At 34.4% G+C, this 21,646-nt stretch overlaps 1 protein-coding gene across 1 annotated transcript in view; it reads left to right on the forward strand.

Moving 5' to 3' along the window:
* The window catches only part of LOC143303228 (uncharacterized), a 249,437-nt gene that overhangs the window by 73,258 nt on the left and 154,533 nt on the right, over positions 1-21,646 (forward strand). Inside the window, exon 2 of the mRNA XM_076622012.1 lies at positions 15,721-15,777. Coding sequence (XP_076478127.1) covers positions 15,721-15,777 — 57 coding nt within the window. The remainder of the gene's footprint in view (positions 1-15,720; positions 15,778-21,646) is intronic.

Here is a 21,646-nt window from a genome sequence, read left to right on the forward strand (position 1 = left end):
TAATATCTTTCATTGTGGCAAATGGAATTCAGAATGATTATCTGTATGTGAGAGAAACAAATTATATAATATTTAATTAAATCCTAGACGGATGCAATCGATAGCAATATAATAAAATATAATAGAAAACAAGTGAGATAGAGTTTGTAAAATATCTTTTAAATATTATATCACTGTATAGAATTAAGTAAAACAAGATATTAGTGTTTTAATGTGGTAACTGAACGATGGTAATTACTATCAAATACAATTTGATTTCTATTAGCACAATCTCACTACAGTTCTTTCTAAATAAAAATGAATTTTATTGTTTGATATAAATCAACCTTTTTATCTTAAACCAATCAATTCATTCTCACACCAAACGTAGTGTAATATATAAATGAAAATACATAATTCACTATATCACATAGGTATAATATATTGCACAATTTTTCCAATATAAACAAAATCCCCCGAGGATCAAATCTTTTATCCTATACTGTTTCTTACAAACATAATTACATGAAAACAAATGTATAGATATGTATACACCTGTCTGCTGAAATATCACTGAAATATCCGTCAAGCTCCTTCCAATAAGAATCATTAAAATCGATAAAAAGGTTAATGTTCGTCCTCCTCTAATCTCAACGAGCAATAAACTATCGAAATGGACAGACGTAGGTACGATGCAGCTAAGAAGAATCAATATAGAACCAATATGCTTCGATTTTATGGATTCATCCATTTCATATCGCACGCTCCTATAATTGTGGCGGAGAAAGGCTCTAAAACAGCAAAGACGAGATACATAGAGACGGAAGAAACAATCTGAAACACGTGGACGTTGGCCAATTAGAAAGCAGGAAGCGTGGTTTTTCGCGAACCACGGCTTATTAATAATTTAGCCAGGCTGCTCGAATGACATAGAACTCGGCGATTAATGCTTATCATACTTTAATCAAGGCGCTCGTTTATCCCACGTACAAGTTAGCCTACGGACAGCTAATTGCCTAACCGAGTGACTAAGCAACCAGCCAGCATATCAATCGATATCGATACATTACTTTTTCCTCCCTTTTCTTCTTCGCGTTACACAAAGCACGCCGTTGTGCTTGTGAAGGATTGGACGAGTCGGCCAGGAACGAGGAAGCAATCGACGAGCCATCGAAGTGAGCAATTACCAATCGTTAGGTAATTAACCGCACCGTTTTATCCTGGAACTTCTCCGTTCGATTATTCGACCTGCGGCTCTCGATCTATCGCCATCATCGTAGCCACTTTCATACATCCTTCTAATGTTGCACGTTTATTGTCTGTCACACGAGCTTTCAACACACTATGATCAATGTAGGTAGATCAATGTAGAGGATTCATGGATCGTAGAAGATTTGTGGGGACGTTTAACCGGTCTATGGTTAAAAATAACGTCGAACGGTATTGGGTAATGTCCTATGAAAAATGACTTGGTTTCTTTGCGATGGAAATTTGTTTTCTTTTGAGAGCAGGTGTGGATATTTAGCGCTATGTTGCCTTATAAGTAATGTATCTTTTTTCTGCGAAAAGATTGAAACGGAGAAATCAATTATTGCATAAGTAATATCGTCCTTAGATATGTCACTTAAGAACATTCAAATAATATTTGCTTCTTACTAAAAGTCGCTTCTTGTTGCTCTGGATTCTTTATCATTTTTTGATTCCTTTCTTAGGAGATTGACACAAGACATCCGACTACCGTTTTCAAATTCGTTATTGTTACTTACTTTCTATGGCACTTTATGGTAATCGAATGTCCAATTGAGAATCTATCGATATTACGTTTAAAAGATACAGTGAATAACACAATATCTAATTTCCAATTGTACGGTTTTAAATATTTTATCTGATGTTCCCAACTTATTACTGTTCTATTAAAATCTTCTACGATCTATCAATGTGAAATATGATGGTTATTATAAACAAAACCTTTGATATTAAAACGGTGCTGTACCAATGATGAGTAACAACACAAGTAAATAAATGACGGGTAAATAAAATAAAATGAAAGTGATTAGATCGAGTCATAGACAATTTCCTTTTTCCTCATTTTTCGCTTGTTATTGTTCAATACATCTTACAGTTTATATATATACAATCCCTGCAATGAAAATTAATGAGCAAATTTTCCCACAAAAAATTATTCAATAAACTGTCACATATGCTCATCGTTTGTCAAGACGATGTTTTATAGAAAGCATTGTTTTAACCACACCAATAGCGACACCAACAAACACATTTCAATCTTTTGCAAGCAGCACAAATCATTGGACTCGGCAATAACTTTCTACGTTTCCCCTCCCGGGACACACCTTAACCGCGACAAAGATAATCATCGTTGTTCTTATCGATGCACGCGTCGGGAGCACACTAAATCGTAATAACTCCGGTGGAACGGCGCCTGTACACCTGGAGACATTAAGATGCCGTGCTCGGAATTACGTGTTAATTATTGCGTTGGATCGCTTTTAAACCCTCGGACGGTTGTTTCGCTGCTGTTCCGTGGATCCATTAAATCGTTACGCGGTATCGCTATTTACGACGACGTTTCACATTATTAAAATTCCCGATCGGACACGACTTGAAAACGAGATCGAAAAGAGCTCGAGTACCTTGGTAAATGGAATAGAAACGTTTCGTTTTCATAACAGCGAACGAAAGCGAAGCTGGATCGACAATGACTTAGCCGCTATATGGAAAGATACGACAGGTATGCGCGAGGTGCGCCGAGAAAAATCACGCTGAAGGATATAATCCGAAACTTTAAACGCCTTTCGTCGTTTTCCGTTCAGCCGACTGTTCCTTGCCAAGTAAAAACGGAACCCACGTTACCGCTCAGCTCTCGATCGCATTCCTAGATCGTAGATCGGCCTCGGATCATTTGTAAACAATATGCTTCGGGACGAAATAATGCGAGATTCATCGGACAAAGGTCGTTCGACTGAGAAAAAATCGACGCTTAAAAGAGAAAGTGTTTGCCGTGCGTGCAATTAGGAGGGGGACAATTTGAGAATTTTACGTATGTTTGACGTATTGTTGTGAGAAACTTGTATTGGCCGTGTGTACAGTAATCACAGAACTGCAGATGTTTATGCACATTTGTATCTTGATGCAAGAAACTAGAAAGATGAAATTTACGCAGAAAGAGTCACTTTTTCGTTTTGGATATTTTATATATTTTTGCATTTTATATACATTTTGTGCTGTTTTACAACTTTTAATTTCACGTAAATACATAAACATCTGCAGTTTATTGGAATCGAACACGAGTATGTATATTGCGCTGGTTTATAGTGGTAGATAATAATGTGAAAAATTTTAGCTGGATGTTCTTTTGTTAGTTTTGTATTATTCAGTGAAATATTGATATTACTGATTATATTGATAATACTTATTGATAATACTAGTTTGTCTTAAAGGGTACTGTCTTGGTTTCAAATTTTAGTTGAGTAGAGTAATTGAATTATAATCAGTGATTTATTGTAGTGGATATGTTCTGTTAATTATGAGCTAATGAATGAAATATTTAAGTGTTGATTCATTGCAGTGTTGTTAGTACCAAATTGTGAAATGGAATACTTATTGTCAGATATTGATTTATGATAGATCAAATTTTAAAAGGAAATATCTCGTCGTACACAGAGTGGTTAAATTGAAATTGTTTGTTTTTAGTCTTGGATAAAATAAAATATTCGGATGTTGGGTCGTTGCACGAAGTTTTAATATTCACGTGTATTGTATATGGTCACGCGTACAGTGACCGATGTTATTCACGTGTGATATATTCGTGTCAGACATTTTTCACACATTACGTTTATAACATAATAATTCGCAAATAAAACATCTATTTATGTAGAGTCTTACACGTGTAGAAATAAATTTCATACGCAGAGTCACTTAATTGGCACATCCAATGAATTCGTTTCATCTAATAAAATCTTAATAAGTAATGAAAATTCGATTACCAATAAATGTGTTAATCAAATCAACACCTATCCACGTGAGTCAGTAATTACATTTAGAAGCATTTAATCGTCGTCAAAGGGTTCCACCGACGAGTCCCTGCGCCACTACGAATAATTCGCAGATTATCGGCTGATTGAACGCGACCTCGGTGAAGGTATTTGGAGAATTCTCGTTCTCGTGGCGACCTTAGAAGGCCTTCTCGTGACTGTGTCGACTCCCCATAATTTTCTCTCTCGCTTTTATCCCCCGTTTCTGGCTTGGCCGGTCTACCTCTCCTGACATTAGACCTGCAACGCAACCCGAGAACACCGAACAGTTGCATGGCTCTGAACTGGCTATTCTAACGTGGTCAGTTCTCCTGGATAGGATTTCGCAAACGTTCTGTGCTTGGATTCCTATTTCTTGCTCGGTTTCATGACCTCTTAATTTTATGGAGTATCGAAAACACGCTGGCCAGCGCTGCAATAATAAGCATGCAACGTGTTAAATTGCCATCCGGTAAACGCAAGCGATTTCGTTGCATGACTTGACGTGACCGCTGGCCAGCAAATTCTTCCCATACATTGTAACCTCTATCACGTCGAACGTTGCAAGATGATACAGGTTTCACGCTTTTGTACGAAGATAATTTAAGCTTTGCCGCCAGTACAGTTACATATATACAGGATATGCCAAACGACACCCTTTAACGATAGAACCTTGTCAGTGTTTTATATTCTGTGGGTATAATCAAGCAAAAAAAAAAAAAAAAGATAGATCTATAAGAAATAGAGAGTAAGAAATAGGTTAATGTTTAAGGTAAATGAAAGGAGAAAATGAATGAGAAGAATGGGTGAGTTAAGTTGGTATTTTAAAGCCAGGATAAATGTAAACCAAGTCCAAATACATTGGCTATGAGGCTGAAATAACGAATATATGTACGTGGTAAAAATTTTTTATTGGATATTCCAGAACCTCGCCACAAAATTAGTGTAGTTGAGTAATGTTTATTCTAGGATAATTCTCTGTTTCGAAAATCACAAATATTCGTAATGCGAGTCATTCGAAAGTCACATAAATCAACACCATAAATTGAAAAATACTGGAAACGCCCAAGCACTATTTTATAAATTTACCTTAGAATTTACCATTATTCCTATGATTTTTTTGCAATGAATGAACTCATGGAAGTGAATCATTTGTTTTGAGGTGAACTATTAAACATGTTGATTTGTTTATTAAAGGAACGAGTGATAAAATTGTAATAGTCAATTGCATTAAAATCACTGTAAGTGCAAGTACAGAGAGAGTGTATGTATAATACGCTCGCTATTCGACTAACCATTTGACTATTTGACTCGCTATAATGACTGTCCTAGAGAGCACGTTCGTTTATTTGTATCAACCGGTGTTATTATAAAAAGTTCAAATGTAACTCCGGTTGACGATTACAAATAACGGCGATAATATTTTGTCCGGAGTTCGTTTATCTCTGAACCTGGCAAACCAAAACAACGTTGGTATTGCAAGACACAATAATGTGAGTCTCTGCCGATTCAAATCTCCCGTTGACTCACGTGCCACTACAGTTTCTTGAGAATTGAATATCAATCGTGTACTCACGTAATGAAAATAAAAGCTTAACCCTTAACCTACGATTTACGTTCGAGAATTTTGGGCCGATTTACGTTTGGTCGGTCATCTACTACGGGCTATGCCCGTAATATTTACGTCTGGCCCGATCATCGTACTACGGGCTATGCCCGTAGTTGTAGGTTAAGGGGTTAATAAAATACAGGGTTGACCTGTTTGACTTCTCAGAAGCTCATATAAAATCATGATTCTATGAATTTTAAGACACAAAATATTCCTGTTAAATATCAATTTCAGTGAACAATTACCATGGTTTCCAAGTAAATTGAATCTCAAGTAAATTCCGGAAAAAATGAAAATTGTGGTTCATTAATATCTAGCAAGAAATTTTAACGAACTGATTGTTCTCGTATTGTTCAGTAGAACGGTTGACCGTTCGCTTCTATTCATTTATGAGGGTTATCATTATCTTGTCAAGCGAGTAATTACACGAGTCGGGAGCAACTAAGAGGAGAGTATAGAATTTATTGAAGAGAGCGAAGGAAGGGAAAATGGTTAGCTACGATCCAACTTATTAATCTGAACGTATTTAAAGAGATGTGGCTTCGCGATAAAGCGCCGATACGATTATGTGACACGTACAGGGTAAAATGCTCGTTATTGTTCATTCCAACTTATTATAACCTTAATGAGCGTACGGTGGTAACGGTATCTGAAAGATCGACGAATGGAATGCTTGCAAAAAGAGGCTAGATCGCTTGTCAGACACTCGAACCTATTACAAGCTCTGCTGAAGGTACGAGGTTAACCTCGTGTCAATTGCAATTGATCTATTAAATCATAAATGCCTCACCTTTGTTAATTACTTCGTCGACCAGAAGGTCAATAATTCCAGCCACTGTTTTCATGTTCCGTGATTGCTTCTTCAGGATATTGATATATGAAGGTATATTCTATAATGGATATGCATTAAGGATATCATTTATCATGAATAAATATTAGGGTGAAAAGGAAGACACGAGGAAGAAAATTTTTAATGAAAAATAATTGGAATTTTTGCTCAGTTCTAGATTTTTTAACGTGCAACTTTTATAATATATTTTATAATTTAATAGTAACCGTTTTACTTCATTTTGGATATTTAATCTCCACAATTGATATTATTAGTATGGTAGGAGATAGATTGTTATTTAATCTTAGTTTCGTTTTGCTTTATGCGTGTTGATATTATTTTGTATTTTATATGATAAAGACGATTAATGACATTTAAAATATAAAATACAAATTTAAGAATGAAATTAAGTATTTAATACAATGAATCTAGTACAAATGGTCCAACTAAATCAGTTATGGATGAAATATCTGTAATAATATCTGCCAGAATGTAAACGAGAAAGGCATAAATAACAAGTAATACTTTGATACGAATAAAACGTATTTTAGTGAATTCCTTATTGCAAATATGATAGGAATTCGACACTCGTTTCTGTTTAACTATAAACATTGGAACTTTAATTATCAAATATATATGTACAAATATAATTCCACGGTAATGTAATTTTTTTAAACAGCCACGAGGAATCACATTTCGAAACTTGTATTACATTTCATCTAACCATTCTATTGCTTGAATGACACAAATTCAATCGTTCGTGATATTACGTAAACATGACATGATACCAAAACTTCAACCTCTCACATTTTCCGAGCAGATTATTATTGTACGTGTAGATTTCGATCCTTCGATAACAGGAATAGATTAGCCACGGTATTAATCGTAATAAGACTTGCATCATAAATCATGCATAGTTAATCGATGCTCGAGAAGATTGCAAAGTATCTGGAATAACGTAGGATTCGATGCAAGATATTCTTTATACACCTTTCACATTTCACGTGCACAATGGCGACCGTGTACACGATACACTCATAACGCGGACGATTTTTCGTGCGGATCAGTTCATACTTTACAACAATTACGGCTTTCGAAATATTTTTCCATTCTCGGTACGATATGTAATTCAATTGTACCGTTCTTCCACGTTGTATTTGCCTCACGGAATTTCTCTCCCTCTCTTTCATACAAGTTCGTATCTGTTAGATTACATCTAGTCCCAGTTTACTACCGTCCAGAGCTTAAATACTGCAGAGGTTAAAACTTACGGTAAAATTGCTATCTTCGTCTTCGATCGAGTTCGCATTAGCGGGTAATGCTTGCCTACGAAATGCACGCAGAATCGATCGTTTAAACCTCGCAACAGAGAGAAATGGATATATTAAGAGAAGATGAAAAAATGTTCATAATTGCGAATTTTATCCCAGCCCGTATAGTGTTAAATTATAGTCCGCGAATATAGTCACGGCCTAATCAGGCTATTACTATATCGTTACGGTTTAATCCGGCTTAGCTAAGAACTCTTGTTTCCGTTAGAAAAATGTATTAATGATCTATCCGAAGAATTGTTTTTCAAATATATTTTCAGATTTTCATGACGGAAACGATGTTGATCCTTGTTAGAATGAATTAAGAAATAGAAGAAACAACGTTTTTTTGTTCGCCAACAAGTAGTTTTCTCAGCGATATCGGTGATTTTATCAAATGCTTCTATTGTTCCTTTAAATGGTTTAAGAATTTATTGTGATAAAAGAATCTACTATTAATACCCCAGCATTAATTTCAAATTAATCACAAAATTGGTAGAAGATTGAAAGAACAATGTCAAATTTTTGAACAGAAGTGTATATTCGTTGTTAACAATTTAAAGCATCTCTCATCCAAATGCCAATAATAAAAAGAAAGTTATATGAAATAATAAAATAATTTAATTAGTAATATAACAAGTGTGAAACAAATTCTCTTGATTTAATAAACTAGCAACTTGAAAGAAGTTAACAATACGGCAGAGAACGATGCGATAATAAATAGAGGAATAAGTAAAATAAAGTAGAATAAGACAGAGAATAAGATAGCCTGGTTCTCGGCGTTGTTGAGTAATGTATTTCTATTTGCCGACATTGGCACCAGGTACTTACCTCGTTCGAGTGGAAGCGTCTCTTATTTATCCACGAAACCGCGAAGCCACTGTCCATGCGAGAGGCAACAAATCAAAATCGACAAAGGAACTGTCGGCGCTTCGCTCGGTAGACGATGAAGAGCAGGTTGAGCGAAGCGAAGAAGAAACATTTGTACGAGTAAATCAACTGGGAATGGTACGTGTTTCCTGAACAATGGATACCTTGTCGAGAATTCCACTGAGAAACGAAGACCAGAATCGTTTATTTCTGATTGATTAAAGAAAAAGGTAAAAAGAAAAAGGGAACAATGGAATCAGGATTATAACTTCGATAATGTTTCTTTTACATTTACAATATTCTCAATGTTATTTTCATAGCGTGATTGAAATTTAAAGATAGATTAGCAGGTCATTGTCATATTCAACATGAAATCAATCCTGACAGTCCTTTACAAAACACACGAAAGCTCGTGAATCTTCTAGAAAACACATGCTCCTGAATATGCTATCAAAAAGTCCACACGTCCTATATACCGGCGTTCTATTTCTTAACTGTTCTAACTCCATCCTTCAGAAAAATGTAATTAATCAATTCACATATCTCTCATTGCTATAAAGAATACACGTTTTTTTTATAATACGATGGAAATTCTGCTTTGAAAGCAACGAATTCAGTTGAATTCAGTTTGTTTAAATTCTAACTCCACGCGATCATTTTAAACTTCATAAACCTTAAACACAGTTTTCTCAATTTGTAAACTAATGGACGTAGAACAGTTAAGAACTAAACGACGCACCTGCGAGTCGGTATTTTTCGCATTCGCTGTAAACGTTTGCTCTGACCATTTCCTAGCCTTTCCTTTCTATCGATCCAACCTCGCTGAAAACGATAGTACAACAAGGTAACCAACATCAGAAATGAGAGGACGAAGAGAAAGAAGAAGAACAAGATGCTCAAAGAGCCGAGCATTTGTTCAGACGGACGGATGAATATGGGGGAGAGTGCACGTGGTAGAGGCTCAGTGTGGGCAGTACGGTAACCTTCCCGGACAATGGGTATCTTGTCGAAGGATCTACGGGTTAGCGGCAAGATAATACAACGCGGCAGTGTCCGAGGTGGTAGTATAAACCTGGATCGCAGAAGGTGGAGTCACCTGTAAAATGTCGGCACAATGCCTCGACCACGTCACAGGTGTCTCGCCGTGAAAGTCCGCAAGGGGTACGTCAACCGGCTAACGTTCCTGGCCGGTGTCCCGGTGGAGCCCACGTATTCAGACAATGAGTAAAGAGCCATTAGATCGATTGGACACATTGTAATTGCGCTGGCCAAGCCAATGCGATATTAGTCGTTAATTTATTGAGGGCTGGATAGTTGCGTTGTCTGACTGGACGAACTCGTGACAGAAACGTGGGTGCATGAGATACTGACATTTTAATGGCAGCAGTGACATTTGTTAATGTACCCTTCGAGGAGCTTGTCCCTCATTGGGTTTCATTAATTAAAATAATTAGAATTTGTATAGTTGCTTAATATGAAATGGTTTTGTTAAGAGGAGTTTGTGTATTTATTTGATGTAAAAGAATTTGTTGAAAGCTGTTCGTACACTAATTTCATGTAAGAGGGTTTGCTGAAGGGTGTTTATGTACAATAATTTGATATAAAGAGATTCGTTTAAGAGATGTTTACGTATATACTCATCCGATATAGAAAGATTTATTAAAAATATTTTACGTGGTAATTTGATATGAAAGGGCTTGTCGATTGGCTCTTTTCTTCTTTTTTATGCAATTCTAAGATTAGAAATGCAGACGTTCCATTGAGAAGATCGATAGCCTTATCTAGCAACGAGTTGCCTTTCAGCTTTTAACATAGAACAATTGTATGTAGAATATGTGTATTGCTCACAGAAATCGTTATTATATGCAATGATGACTACAGAAATAAAGCGATCACGGGAACTATAAAAATGTTTGTAACCGTACCAAAAAAATTGATCTATCCCATTAAATCTCTTCTACAATACAATCGTACATATATCAAGCACACGTTGTATCTACAATACGAAACGTCGAATTAAATCATTCAATTATGTTTACATTCCGATGCAAATATAAGCTTCGCTAGACATAAATCAATCATATACGGGCACAAATTATTTCCACAGTACCAAACGTCGAATCGAATCGTTGAATTAAGTTGCAAATAAGTTCCAATGCAGGTACAAACTACCTATATTAAAACATAAATCGTCCACGTAAATACGCAAATCACCTAACTAAATCTATTATACCTGTACTCTATCTATATTAAACGAAGAACATGAGCGTAACTTTTGCGATTGACAAAGCTTTCATTCATCCTAAATATATTTCGCTGATATAACGTGATATGTAATTACATCGATTAAACGTTTTGTTTTATCCATTAATCATTGGGCAAATAGCGTGTCAAATTGTCAATTAAATATAAAGCATACGATATTGAGTGTGATAAACATAAAAACTTCTGGAAAGTCTTAAAAGACATTTTACAAATTTTGGCTAATTTTTGGCTAAATGATTATGTGCTAATCAATTACAAAGACATACAAATTATCTTCACAATACGGTAGAACTTCGATTAACCGATTTAATGCTCGGTGGATAATCGAAGCTCCACGAGGAACAAGTGAAAACGAATTTTCTATACCAAAATAAGTTCTCTCTTCTTATATCTGTGTTTAAATTTGATCTATTTTCTCAATTTTATATAGATTAGTTTCTTCCACTAATTTTAAAATAGAAGAGATCCGATTAATCGGAGTCCTACTGTATTAAATGTCCACTCGAATCACATCCATTCGAACCTCGATGGTTTACTGCACAAATATTGTACGTTCATCTTCCGTAATATTTGTTTTTGTGTGCAACAAATAATTCTCCACCGTTTCTTTATGCTGCTTGAAAATCATATTCACATCTATTTCATAAATTTGTCAAAAAATAACATTTCTGTTTTCTGTACTTAGTGTGTACATAGAGATCCTCAAGGACCATCGTCCATGTTTATTTAATTACAAAGCACCATTGAATTATTTTAACCGTTTTCTTCGAAAACGTTAACAGTGGGCGTACAATATTTATGCAGTAGGCGGCCACCCATCGCTGTTCTAATCATACAGGTCATTGTTAGAAACTCGTAAATGTTCACCGAAGATACCACATACCGAATCAAATCATCCAAATGGATCTTATACAAAGCGAACCGTTCGAAAGCTCCAGGAAGAAGAAATGAAAGACAACCTACCGTTACGCCAGGCTAAGCGTCCGCAGTTGGCACATTCCAGTAGAAGCGCGGGCGGTCCCCGGTTGTAAAGATACTAGTCTGATACGCACCAGTCGACGTAATACCGACGAATGAATCACGGTTCTTGTAGGAAGTGACCAGCCGGTGAAAATGTCCGGTTTAGACAAAGGCGAAGCGCGGTCTAGGCCCGGTGAGTGGCTGAACTCTTTGTAGTCGCGCTAACGAAGAGGGTCGGGCCGATAGACGATCTCAGCACGGCTGGAATGTTTTCGTCTGGCATCGAGCATCGCATCTGCCATTAGCATTCGAGCCCTCTCGCCTCGATGGTGCGACGTTCACTGTTAGATTCGATGCTGGTCAGACCCAGCGTCGTGCACGATTCCATCAAAAGTCCGAGCTACCAGCTGATCAGGATGCGCTCGTCCACGCTTGGTAATTTATCTTGTCTCTCGTGCTGCCGAGCTGCTGCCGGATAGCTACCGCTTTCTGTTTCCATGCCACTCGACGACGATCCGATATAGAGATATCGGATTCATACTCTGCCGTGGAATCGAGTTTGCATCTTGGTCCATCTTGTTTTGCAAATTTTTAATCCTTTGCGAACGTATGTCTATTCAGTTACCAAAACAAAGAGCCATTCTAATTATACAGGGTGGTTGGTAATTGGTGGTACAAGTGGAAAGGGGGTGATTCTACACGAAAAAAGAAGTCGAAAATATAGAATAAAAATTTAAAAATTTAAAAATTTAAAAATTTTTAAAATTAAAAAAAATAACGATTGTCAATCGAGACAAAGATTTACAGTGAGATCCGTTATAACAAGACGTGATAAAGTGCACGCGTACCGAGCGAAAATTCAAAGTCGATTTTCTCGAAAACAAAACCTCAAACGAAAAATTTTTATTCTATATTTTCGATTTCTTTTTTCCCGTAGAATCACCCCTTTATCATACGGACAATGAGTCAACATGCTTTGGAGATGCGTAGGATTATTCGATTATTGGAGATTTTGCAAGTTAGTGCAGTTAGATCCTGCCCCTTCTTAAAATTTAATAACAAATACCCTAAAATGGTAAAAATGAATTTCCATTACGCGAGCTGTTTGTCCTCCGACGAGTTGAGGTAAATGCAGTTCTACAGTATGTTTCGAAGGACAATAAGTAACGATTGCCATTTAAAAATTCATTTAAGCATGTATCTTCCACATTAGGCCACCTGTTTGATTCTATGTTTGATTTTCATAGTAAAAAAGCTTTGTAGGTATATAAAAATATTACTAAATTATACGAAATTTAAAATACTTGAACGTAGTTAATTAGTATGTAATGCTATAATAGACACAACGGCGCGTCAATACTTTCTGTAGCTACTGTAGCTAACATTAAAGACCCAGAACTACAACTACCAACGTAATTTCCTCGATTTACCATCTCAACTTTTCCTAAAAATCGTATCTTTCCTTACGAGCTTTCAAATTTAATATACTCAATTCATTTCACAAAATCAACAACCGTATTCTACGTTAAAACCCTCCAAACCTCTTCAAATTCAACCATTTCCGCGAACCTCGTAGATCGAAGGTATACGCGCAATCCGATGGAAAGGAGTAGCTCGATTAATTTCAATACCAATATACGATCCGTATAGTTACCTGCACTACACGGTCGAATCGAAAAATCTTCTAATTGAAGTAGCCCGATACACGCAAACGAGAACACGTGCACACAGAACGTTCCATTAGCTGGATCCACGTGCTCGCTCGCGCAGCACGAGCAATCAGCAGCGTGTATACTCGACGAGCGCGAAGCGAAATAAAAGCACAGGGTCCAGGTTGCGGGTCGAAGTTGCATCGATGCGTGCTTCGTAAAACAGTATCCATAATGCATCTACCACGCCCTAAAGAACTTCCATCTCGCGGCCCGTGCCTGCGAGCGAATCGCCTCAACTCGTCTCGATTCTGCCTCGAATCGAGTTATATAGCACCGTGAGGCCTTCTTCGTGTCCGATAAAAGGCTCGTTGCGCGCTAATAAACACGAGCCCCGGCGGACTTCGATCGCGCTACGTCCGCTAGAGATCCATCGATGTCGATGCCGATTCGGTCGTAATGGTACGTGGAAACGATTTGGATCGACGATCGCCGGAAGTTGATTTAATTCTCCAGTGGTTTCCTATGGCGAGGTATGCGATGGTTGGAACGGGTTTGAGAAAGTACAGGTTCTCGTCTTGAGAAGATATGGCATCGATATCGTTGCAATTTATTGATTTCGAAAGAATTTATTAGGTATACAGTGGCTACGAAAATTGCTATTGACACATCATTGTATTTATCATAACTGTTGCATAGTAATTAATTCGATCGAAATATGTTGCATTTCGTATCGTTCAGTAGTACTTTCATAGAAGTAGAAAAATTTGATATTTGATGAACGAAATGTATAGAACTTAATGAAAAACTGGTTTATTGAGAAATAAGAGTATATGCTAATATTTTCTGTGGCCACTAAATTTAAATTCATAACTATAGTAGATAGACCGCGGATGGTTATGCAAATCTATATTTCTACCGCTATAACTGTAGAAATGGAACATAAATAGAAGTTTATTTCACATGTTGAATATTCTAATCGATATTATGATTTGAATACTTTGTATATCTTCTATTATGCGCGTAGTCGATGTCTTTGTATTTTTTAATTTGCTATAGATGCATAGAAATGATGAGCATCATATGAATAAGCAATTAAAATACTGCTGATGCAGCTGCTGTATTTTTATTTATATCGAATATTTGTTACTTTAAAGGATGATACCAGATATATTGCAAATTGGTTTGTATTTGATTAAAAGGTTTAAAAAAGAAAAATATTCGTAAGTCGATTCGAATCTTATATCGAAAATAAATCATTTACACGTTTATTTCGTCTACTAAAATTGGAACATGAACTTTAAGGAAGGTGGAGAAGATAAAAGAAAGTTTGACTCGAGATAAAATAAGATTATGATTTATGAAGATGGCTGCATCTTTATTAAAGGAAGCAGAATGTTCGTGTCTCAAAACACGTACAAACCAAATTATCTACATGAGAGCGCAGTGTCGTTATTAATAAGTATTTTACCTGTGTTGCAGTATGATCGAAATTAATTTTGAGGGCTACTTTATTATTAACTTTCGGGAAGATAACATCTCGGACGATTATCGAGACTCTCTTATGAATTACATATCTTATTAATCAAAAAGTCGGAGAGAATGTAAAAAGTAATTGGAGCGAAGAGTTGGTTAACAAATTATTTCATGTTTCAGATTAGTGTATTTGTATTATTGCTATTAGTTATAACTGTATTTTGTGAGGAATAATATAAAGATTACGTGTTCTTATTATTTCAAACATTATTAAGAAGAATTAGGCGCTGCTTGTATATCTATATTTTTTTATAATTAATATATTACTAACAACAATTTCCTCGTATTGTGTTATTTCATAATGGTTAGCTTCTCCAAAAGACTATTATATCTAATTTTAAACAAAATTAATAATTGCACGCAAAATCAAATAAAGAAACAGACCTGCATCAATATTCCAAATGCTGTAACTTAAATTACATTATGTATTTTGTTTTGTGACTGTGCGTGTTACGAATTGAAATTGACTAATTTACAATCGTAAACCGAAGCGCGATCAAAACATTTTTCTGCTAAACTCGAGTTTGAAATCAATTGATATTGGAATTTTCTTGAGCTATTTGTAAGAACAATCATAATGACAGGTTAAATTTCGAGTTAGGCTTTTTTCATCAACTTTCTCGTCTGCTTACAGAATGTAAGAACGCGCTTATGTACGTGTATATTCCTTATGATGTTGCAGATGGTTGCAGTGGGAAAAAAGAAGGAAAATGGACGATACTTCATTTCCGCTGCAAGGGTGAGTGCTATAGACAATATATTTTATACTTTACATGTTTGACCCTCCTATGGTCTTCGAAGTTTTACGTCGTAACTTCACTTTTCCGATAAACAAAATAATATAATGTTTTTAGAAAACTAGCATCGTAAAGAATATGCGGAACAACTGCTTCGTATTATCGTGAAACTTTAAAAAGCTTTTAGTGATAAAAAAACGATTAGGTGGAAGATATCTCGGATACCATAGCGGGGTCAAATGCTTGTAGTAGTAGTTCTACAAAAATATTTAGTTTAACTTATCAATACACTTTTATTCCTTGTGAAGAAATATACAGATCAGATATGTTCTTCCATTTGTTTTTAGCAATTAGTTCTTACTAATTTTTATTTATTATTAATTTTGACTAATTTTATTTTTAGTTTTTTAAATAAATGTGTTAACGGTAATAGACAGTACTTATTCATCATAGTGTGCTCATTTGCTCAAAACTTACTTACCATCAAAATCAGTTGATCTTTTTTTCTTGGAAGAGAATATATAGAATCTGTCTATTGTTAATATTTTATTATTATTATTTTTGATAATATTGTTACGAAAGTAAGAAAACTCAAAAATAGTAATTTTACAAAAAACACTATAGATTATTTTTATCAATCAAATTCATCGGTAAAAGGAACAATATTTATAAAATCGTGCTTGCTATTTTCAGTTTATTAATTGTAATGAATTCTAAGAAACATTCTCATAATAATAACATGAGCAATACATTTATCGACTTATCATTTTGTAACAAAATAATAAAGTTCATTCTTCTGTGAACTTTGTCATTCTAATCTTGTTATTCTATCTAATTGTCTTATTTTTTGCAAAGTGATAGTATGTAAATTATATGAACGTTTCTTACTTAATTATCATAAACATTATGCAAATATTTTAGCATGATAATAGGTATATTATTACCATGTTTGCATTCATTACTATCGTCAAGCATTTAGATCACATAGAATATAGAATTGAACTGTATTATTTATAGTATATTAATTACAATAAAATACAATAATAAGTAGTATGTAGTCATAAATAGCTTTTACGTGGAAAATACCATAACTTCTGGAATAAATTACTTTAAATGTTCTTAAGCAACGATAACTTGCTAAAATTAAATACTAACCCTTAATAAGTAACATATGCATAATCACAAGAAATCTCGATAAGAGAAATAACATAATTTCTTGAATAAATTAAATATTAAATGTTTCTAAGCATCAATAATTTGCTAAACTTATATCGCGTGTACGAATAAAGTTCTGCATAATATACTTATGTATTTCTCCAATATCTACTATACATATTGTTATTAATGGAAGTTTATTAATGAATAATAGCTAATGAAACTCTAATCATTTTATATTAGAATTTTGTAACTGTATATCACAATTCGTAATGAACGATTAAGTGCAGATATGTGCAGATATATGCAGATAGTGCAGATAATTTCCCTGGTCGATCTCGTCATTCAATCTTTAAATTACACTGGTCGTTATCAAATTGCTACTGAATTATTCAATTTCGAATAGTATCAAATATCCTAAATGAGAATTCAAACTGGGTATACAAAGTGGATGTATTTCACGTATCGCGTTACAACAAGATAATTAAAAAGTACAAGACGAAGAGCAATGCTTGTAAAAACGTTTCAAACAGGAGGTAGCCGAAGAGTAGCGATTCTTGTCTTTCGTAGGGGTCAAGCGCAATTTAAGATAACGCGAATTTTTCTAATGCCCTAACCCGCGTAGCAGTTGTTAGACGCTTATCAAACGTTGTTATCATCGAGCAATTATCAGACGTCGTTGCATGTCTACTTACAACTAGCACTCGAACGCTTTGAACTTTAATTATCGAAGGTGTTGGCCGATGATGAAGTTGCCCTCCTAACTTTCTTCGTATCTTTGCCAACCTGAACGTTTCGCGGTAATCGATAATAACTACCTAAACGTGAACGTCAAAGCAATAATGGCCACTATAAAACATTCCGTAAAACTAAAACTATCAGGGAACAGTTAAAAAGCGTTTATAAAGCTCGTTCTAAGTTGGAAATAAGTTTGTTTAAAATCGGACTTTATTAGGATTGAAAGAGTCGATGATTAGAAATAAAAGTAGAAGATGATAGTCGATATACTGGGTTGGATGAATAGAAGTATGTACTATTATACTTTGGATGTCTTTAAAGTTAAAAGAGAAAATTCAATTAAATTATTCAGTTTCGTTTATTCAATTTCAAATAAAATTACTTTATGTAATAAGAACTATTGTACGCCTGTAATAATTGATTTTTATTTGCTTTTAAAATATTTGCTGTAAGAAGAAGAGTTAACAAACGATAACGTCTTAAGGAAGCACATAAACATGATTTTAGTTACAATAGTTGGTCATTACCATCATAATGATCTACAACTATACAAAATATTTTTTAGTAAAAGAAATTGTTATCGTATTTTCATGGCACTGAGAATATTTAAATCGATAACTTTCATTATCCATGATATATTGTTTTTATTATGAAAATAAAATCATTTAGTAATAAAAATGAAGTATGGTAATAACAATTGTAATAATTACTATCGTGGAAAGAAACGATGAATATAGAATATTTCATGAAATAACATGAAATATTGTATATTGATATTTCCTTAAAATTACATTTTCAACGCTGCTGCTGCGACTCGATAAATAAAATAGAATAATTATATTTTTATAAGAATTAAATAGATAGAAATTCACATAAATAAAGTTCTTCCTCATTCGAAAATAAATATAATAAATTGTAATTATATAATCATTCAAGCATCTGACTCGATAATTGGTTTGAAGATCCGGGATATTGTATAAAATTACTCAAAAATTTTCCGGTTTCTTCAAAATAATAATTCATCCATAATTCATAATTCAGAATAATATATTCACGAAAAGTTGCACTCTAAATTACATAAATCATTTAGTAATCTTCAAGCTACACGGATTGTCATCAGATGGCTATTGAATTATTCAAAGCTTAACAGTATTTTATACAAAATATCGTTAAAGATAAAGAAAGTAAGGAGAAATGGGATGATTATTGTCGAACGTGCCTCGCAACCGATATTGGAAATTACAATATACAAAATAAATGTAAATATTGTATATCCTTGCGCGAAGATCTGTGAAATATTTCATTTCATTTTTAATTTTTTGTGCTTGCGCGCGAATTCGGCACGTTCACTCGAGACACTACACTTATCGCACGCCAAACGAATATAAAGGAATATTAGACACAAAATATGCGATCGAAACGAAGGGAATGTGCGTAGCGAAGCTTCAAAATCTCATGGCTTGATCGTAGCAGCAAGAAAATAGCAGCACGAAAGGTTTGTTTCTCGAGACGATTCTTAGAATGAAATACAAATAATGACGAATAAACAAATTTGATTTTCTCGATACGATTCTAATTTCTCTCTGTAACAATGAAGGCGTTCACTGTCGATAGACCAAGCGATTCTAAATTGTCTCCGAAACGACAAACCTAGCGATTCTAATTTGCTCGATTCGCTTGAGAGTTTGGTAGGGCTCAGATGGAAATTCGAAATCATTCATACTGATTGACTGATCATCGAGCGCAAGAAAGATCCAATTAGCAAGCTCGTTGGATTCATCGTCATTCGCGCATTTCCGCGCGCCCGAAGCACAGGTCGCTCTTGGCAGGAAGCTGGTGAACGATATTTGGACGAACACGAGGCTTCGAACGATTAGGTAGCAATCGTGGAAATTCCTTCAAGTGACCTTCGATCGGTCAGATCGTTACAATTAGTTAAGACATCATTCGGGAGTAACCACGATAACATGACGAACATAAAAGTAAAAGAGATTGTTACTATTGCTGAAATAAATCGCCGTAAGTCTCAATGTCTCGACACAAAAATAGCCCCTTGTCTTCGAAAGCTGTGGCATAAAATTATCAACGAAAATCCTCATCTTTTGTTACTTCGGACGGAACAATTTTCTTTTTAATTGAAGTTCCATTTTTGAATAATATCGCATATATTGATTAAATTGAAATTATATAGTTTTGTAGTAACTGGTTAGACAGCTATTTTGTTTTATTATAAAAAGAAGGAACTGGTGGATTTCAAAGTAATATTATGAGCAAATTTATTTTAGATGTACAATAATTCGAAGAAAATGAATTTCAAAATGAAACAAAAGTACATTATAATCAGTGTTATAATATGTATTTCAATAATCTTTAGAAATAATTTAAAGGATATAGAATTGATTAAATGTTTCATTCGCTCACAGCAAAGTAAATTATATAGAAATTTTGCTTAGCGTTTAACCGGTACAGAAGTAGGTCTCTGATCTCGCCACAGTTATTTAAATAGAGGGTTCTGACCATATAAGAAAAACAGAAAACAAGGGAATCTCGCGGCCGTCGTCGCAAGAATAGAGATACCCAGCAAACAGAAGTATGCAAGAAGTAGAAAGTCTGCAAGTTACAGACGTCTCTTTTACCGATGGTAGTCCGGTGAGTTAATTGGACGCTTTACAACTGGCGCTAGCAAACGATCTATGTTCTTCTTTACCGATTGTATAGTCGGTATGAAAATTATGCGCATATTTATTTACACTGATTTACAAATTTAGTTTAGTCTACAGTTTCAAAATTCCCTACGAGAATTTAGTTGAAATTCATTTTTCCCTAGAAGAGTATTTTTGATGATTCGAAACTTGTATATGCTACAATGTTTTTTCAAATTATAGATTACCTCTCGATTTATTCGTTTTATCCAAGCACCGAGTATCAAAATTTCTTAATTTGTAAATCAATTACATATTCTCGTAAGAAAATGTCTTGAATGATTTAAAATAAAAATTTTGTTTCAGGTTTAAAGCGTTAAAAGAGAAATTTATTCTTCTATTTCGTGTGTTGTAAACTGGAAATCGTATTTTGAAATGCAACGCTGTATATCTTAGTAAGAAGAAATATTGTCATATAAATTTGAGATGCTAAAGATAAATTTAATTTAAAAACTATTAAAGCACTTAATCTTGTGAAAGTTGCGATATATCATTCAGTCTATCGACAACATATTTAAAATACACGAAATCAATGACATTAATATCCTTAATTACCGAAGAGAAAACGTACTATAAAAATTATTACAAATATCAATAAAAATTGAATTATGTTGAAATATTTATTTACTCAATAAAGTTTATGTCTTATGCCGATTATGTTTCTAATTACTGTCTTATAATATTCCGATTCTCGTATTGAATAAAATATGAAATTAGCTATCATTCGAAATATTCTCAGCTTAGACTCAACGTATGACTCATCGTTATCAAAATTGTCGCTTGTAAACCGTGAATCGCGTTACCACACTTGGTTTCCATAACTATCTACTAAATTTAGATCGTATATCGCCTATATGTTACTTCCAAAGCCATCTCAAGAAGCGACAATATTTGATAGTAAAATAATACGTTTGTTTTCCGATTATAACAACGAACGCCTCGTTCTTACACGTTTAATATTATTTCTTACTGGTTTTCTACATAACTTAACTCTATTATGTTTAAGATTACGGTTTTAGGATCGGTTAGAGCGTGTTAAATCGTGAAATTATTTGCCTATCACTTCCAATCACCTATGTTTTCCGTTGTGTAAAAATTACGAGTAAACTTAAACAAAAATTTGTATAATAATAAAATGCACAGTGTTCTACTCAAAATCTCAGATCATACGATGTTTCGTTTGGCCGGTATACGAGTATGACTGTAATTGAAGAACTTTATCGAAAGTCTGATCTTAGCAAACGCAATCTTGAAAGCTATGGGAATTTACTTGCAA

This window comes from Bombus vancouverensis, chromosome 1 (assembly GCF_051014615.1).
Source record: "Bombus vancouverensis nearcticus chromosome 1, iyBomVanc1_principal, whole genome shotgun sequence".
Classification (NCBI taxonomy): domain Eukaryota; kingdom Metazoa; phylum Arthropoda; class Insecta; order Hymenoptera; family Apidae; genus Bombus; species Bombus vancouverensis.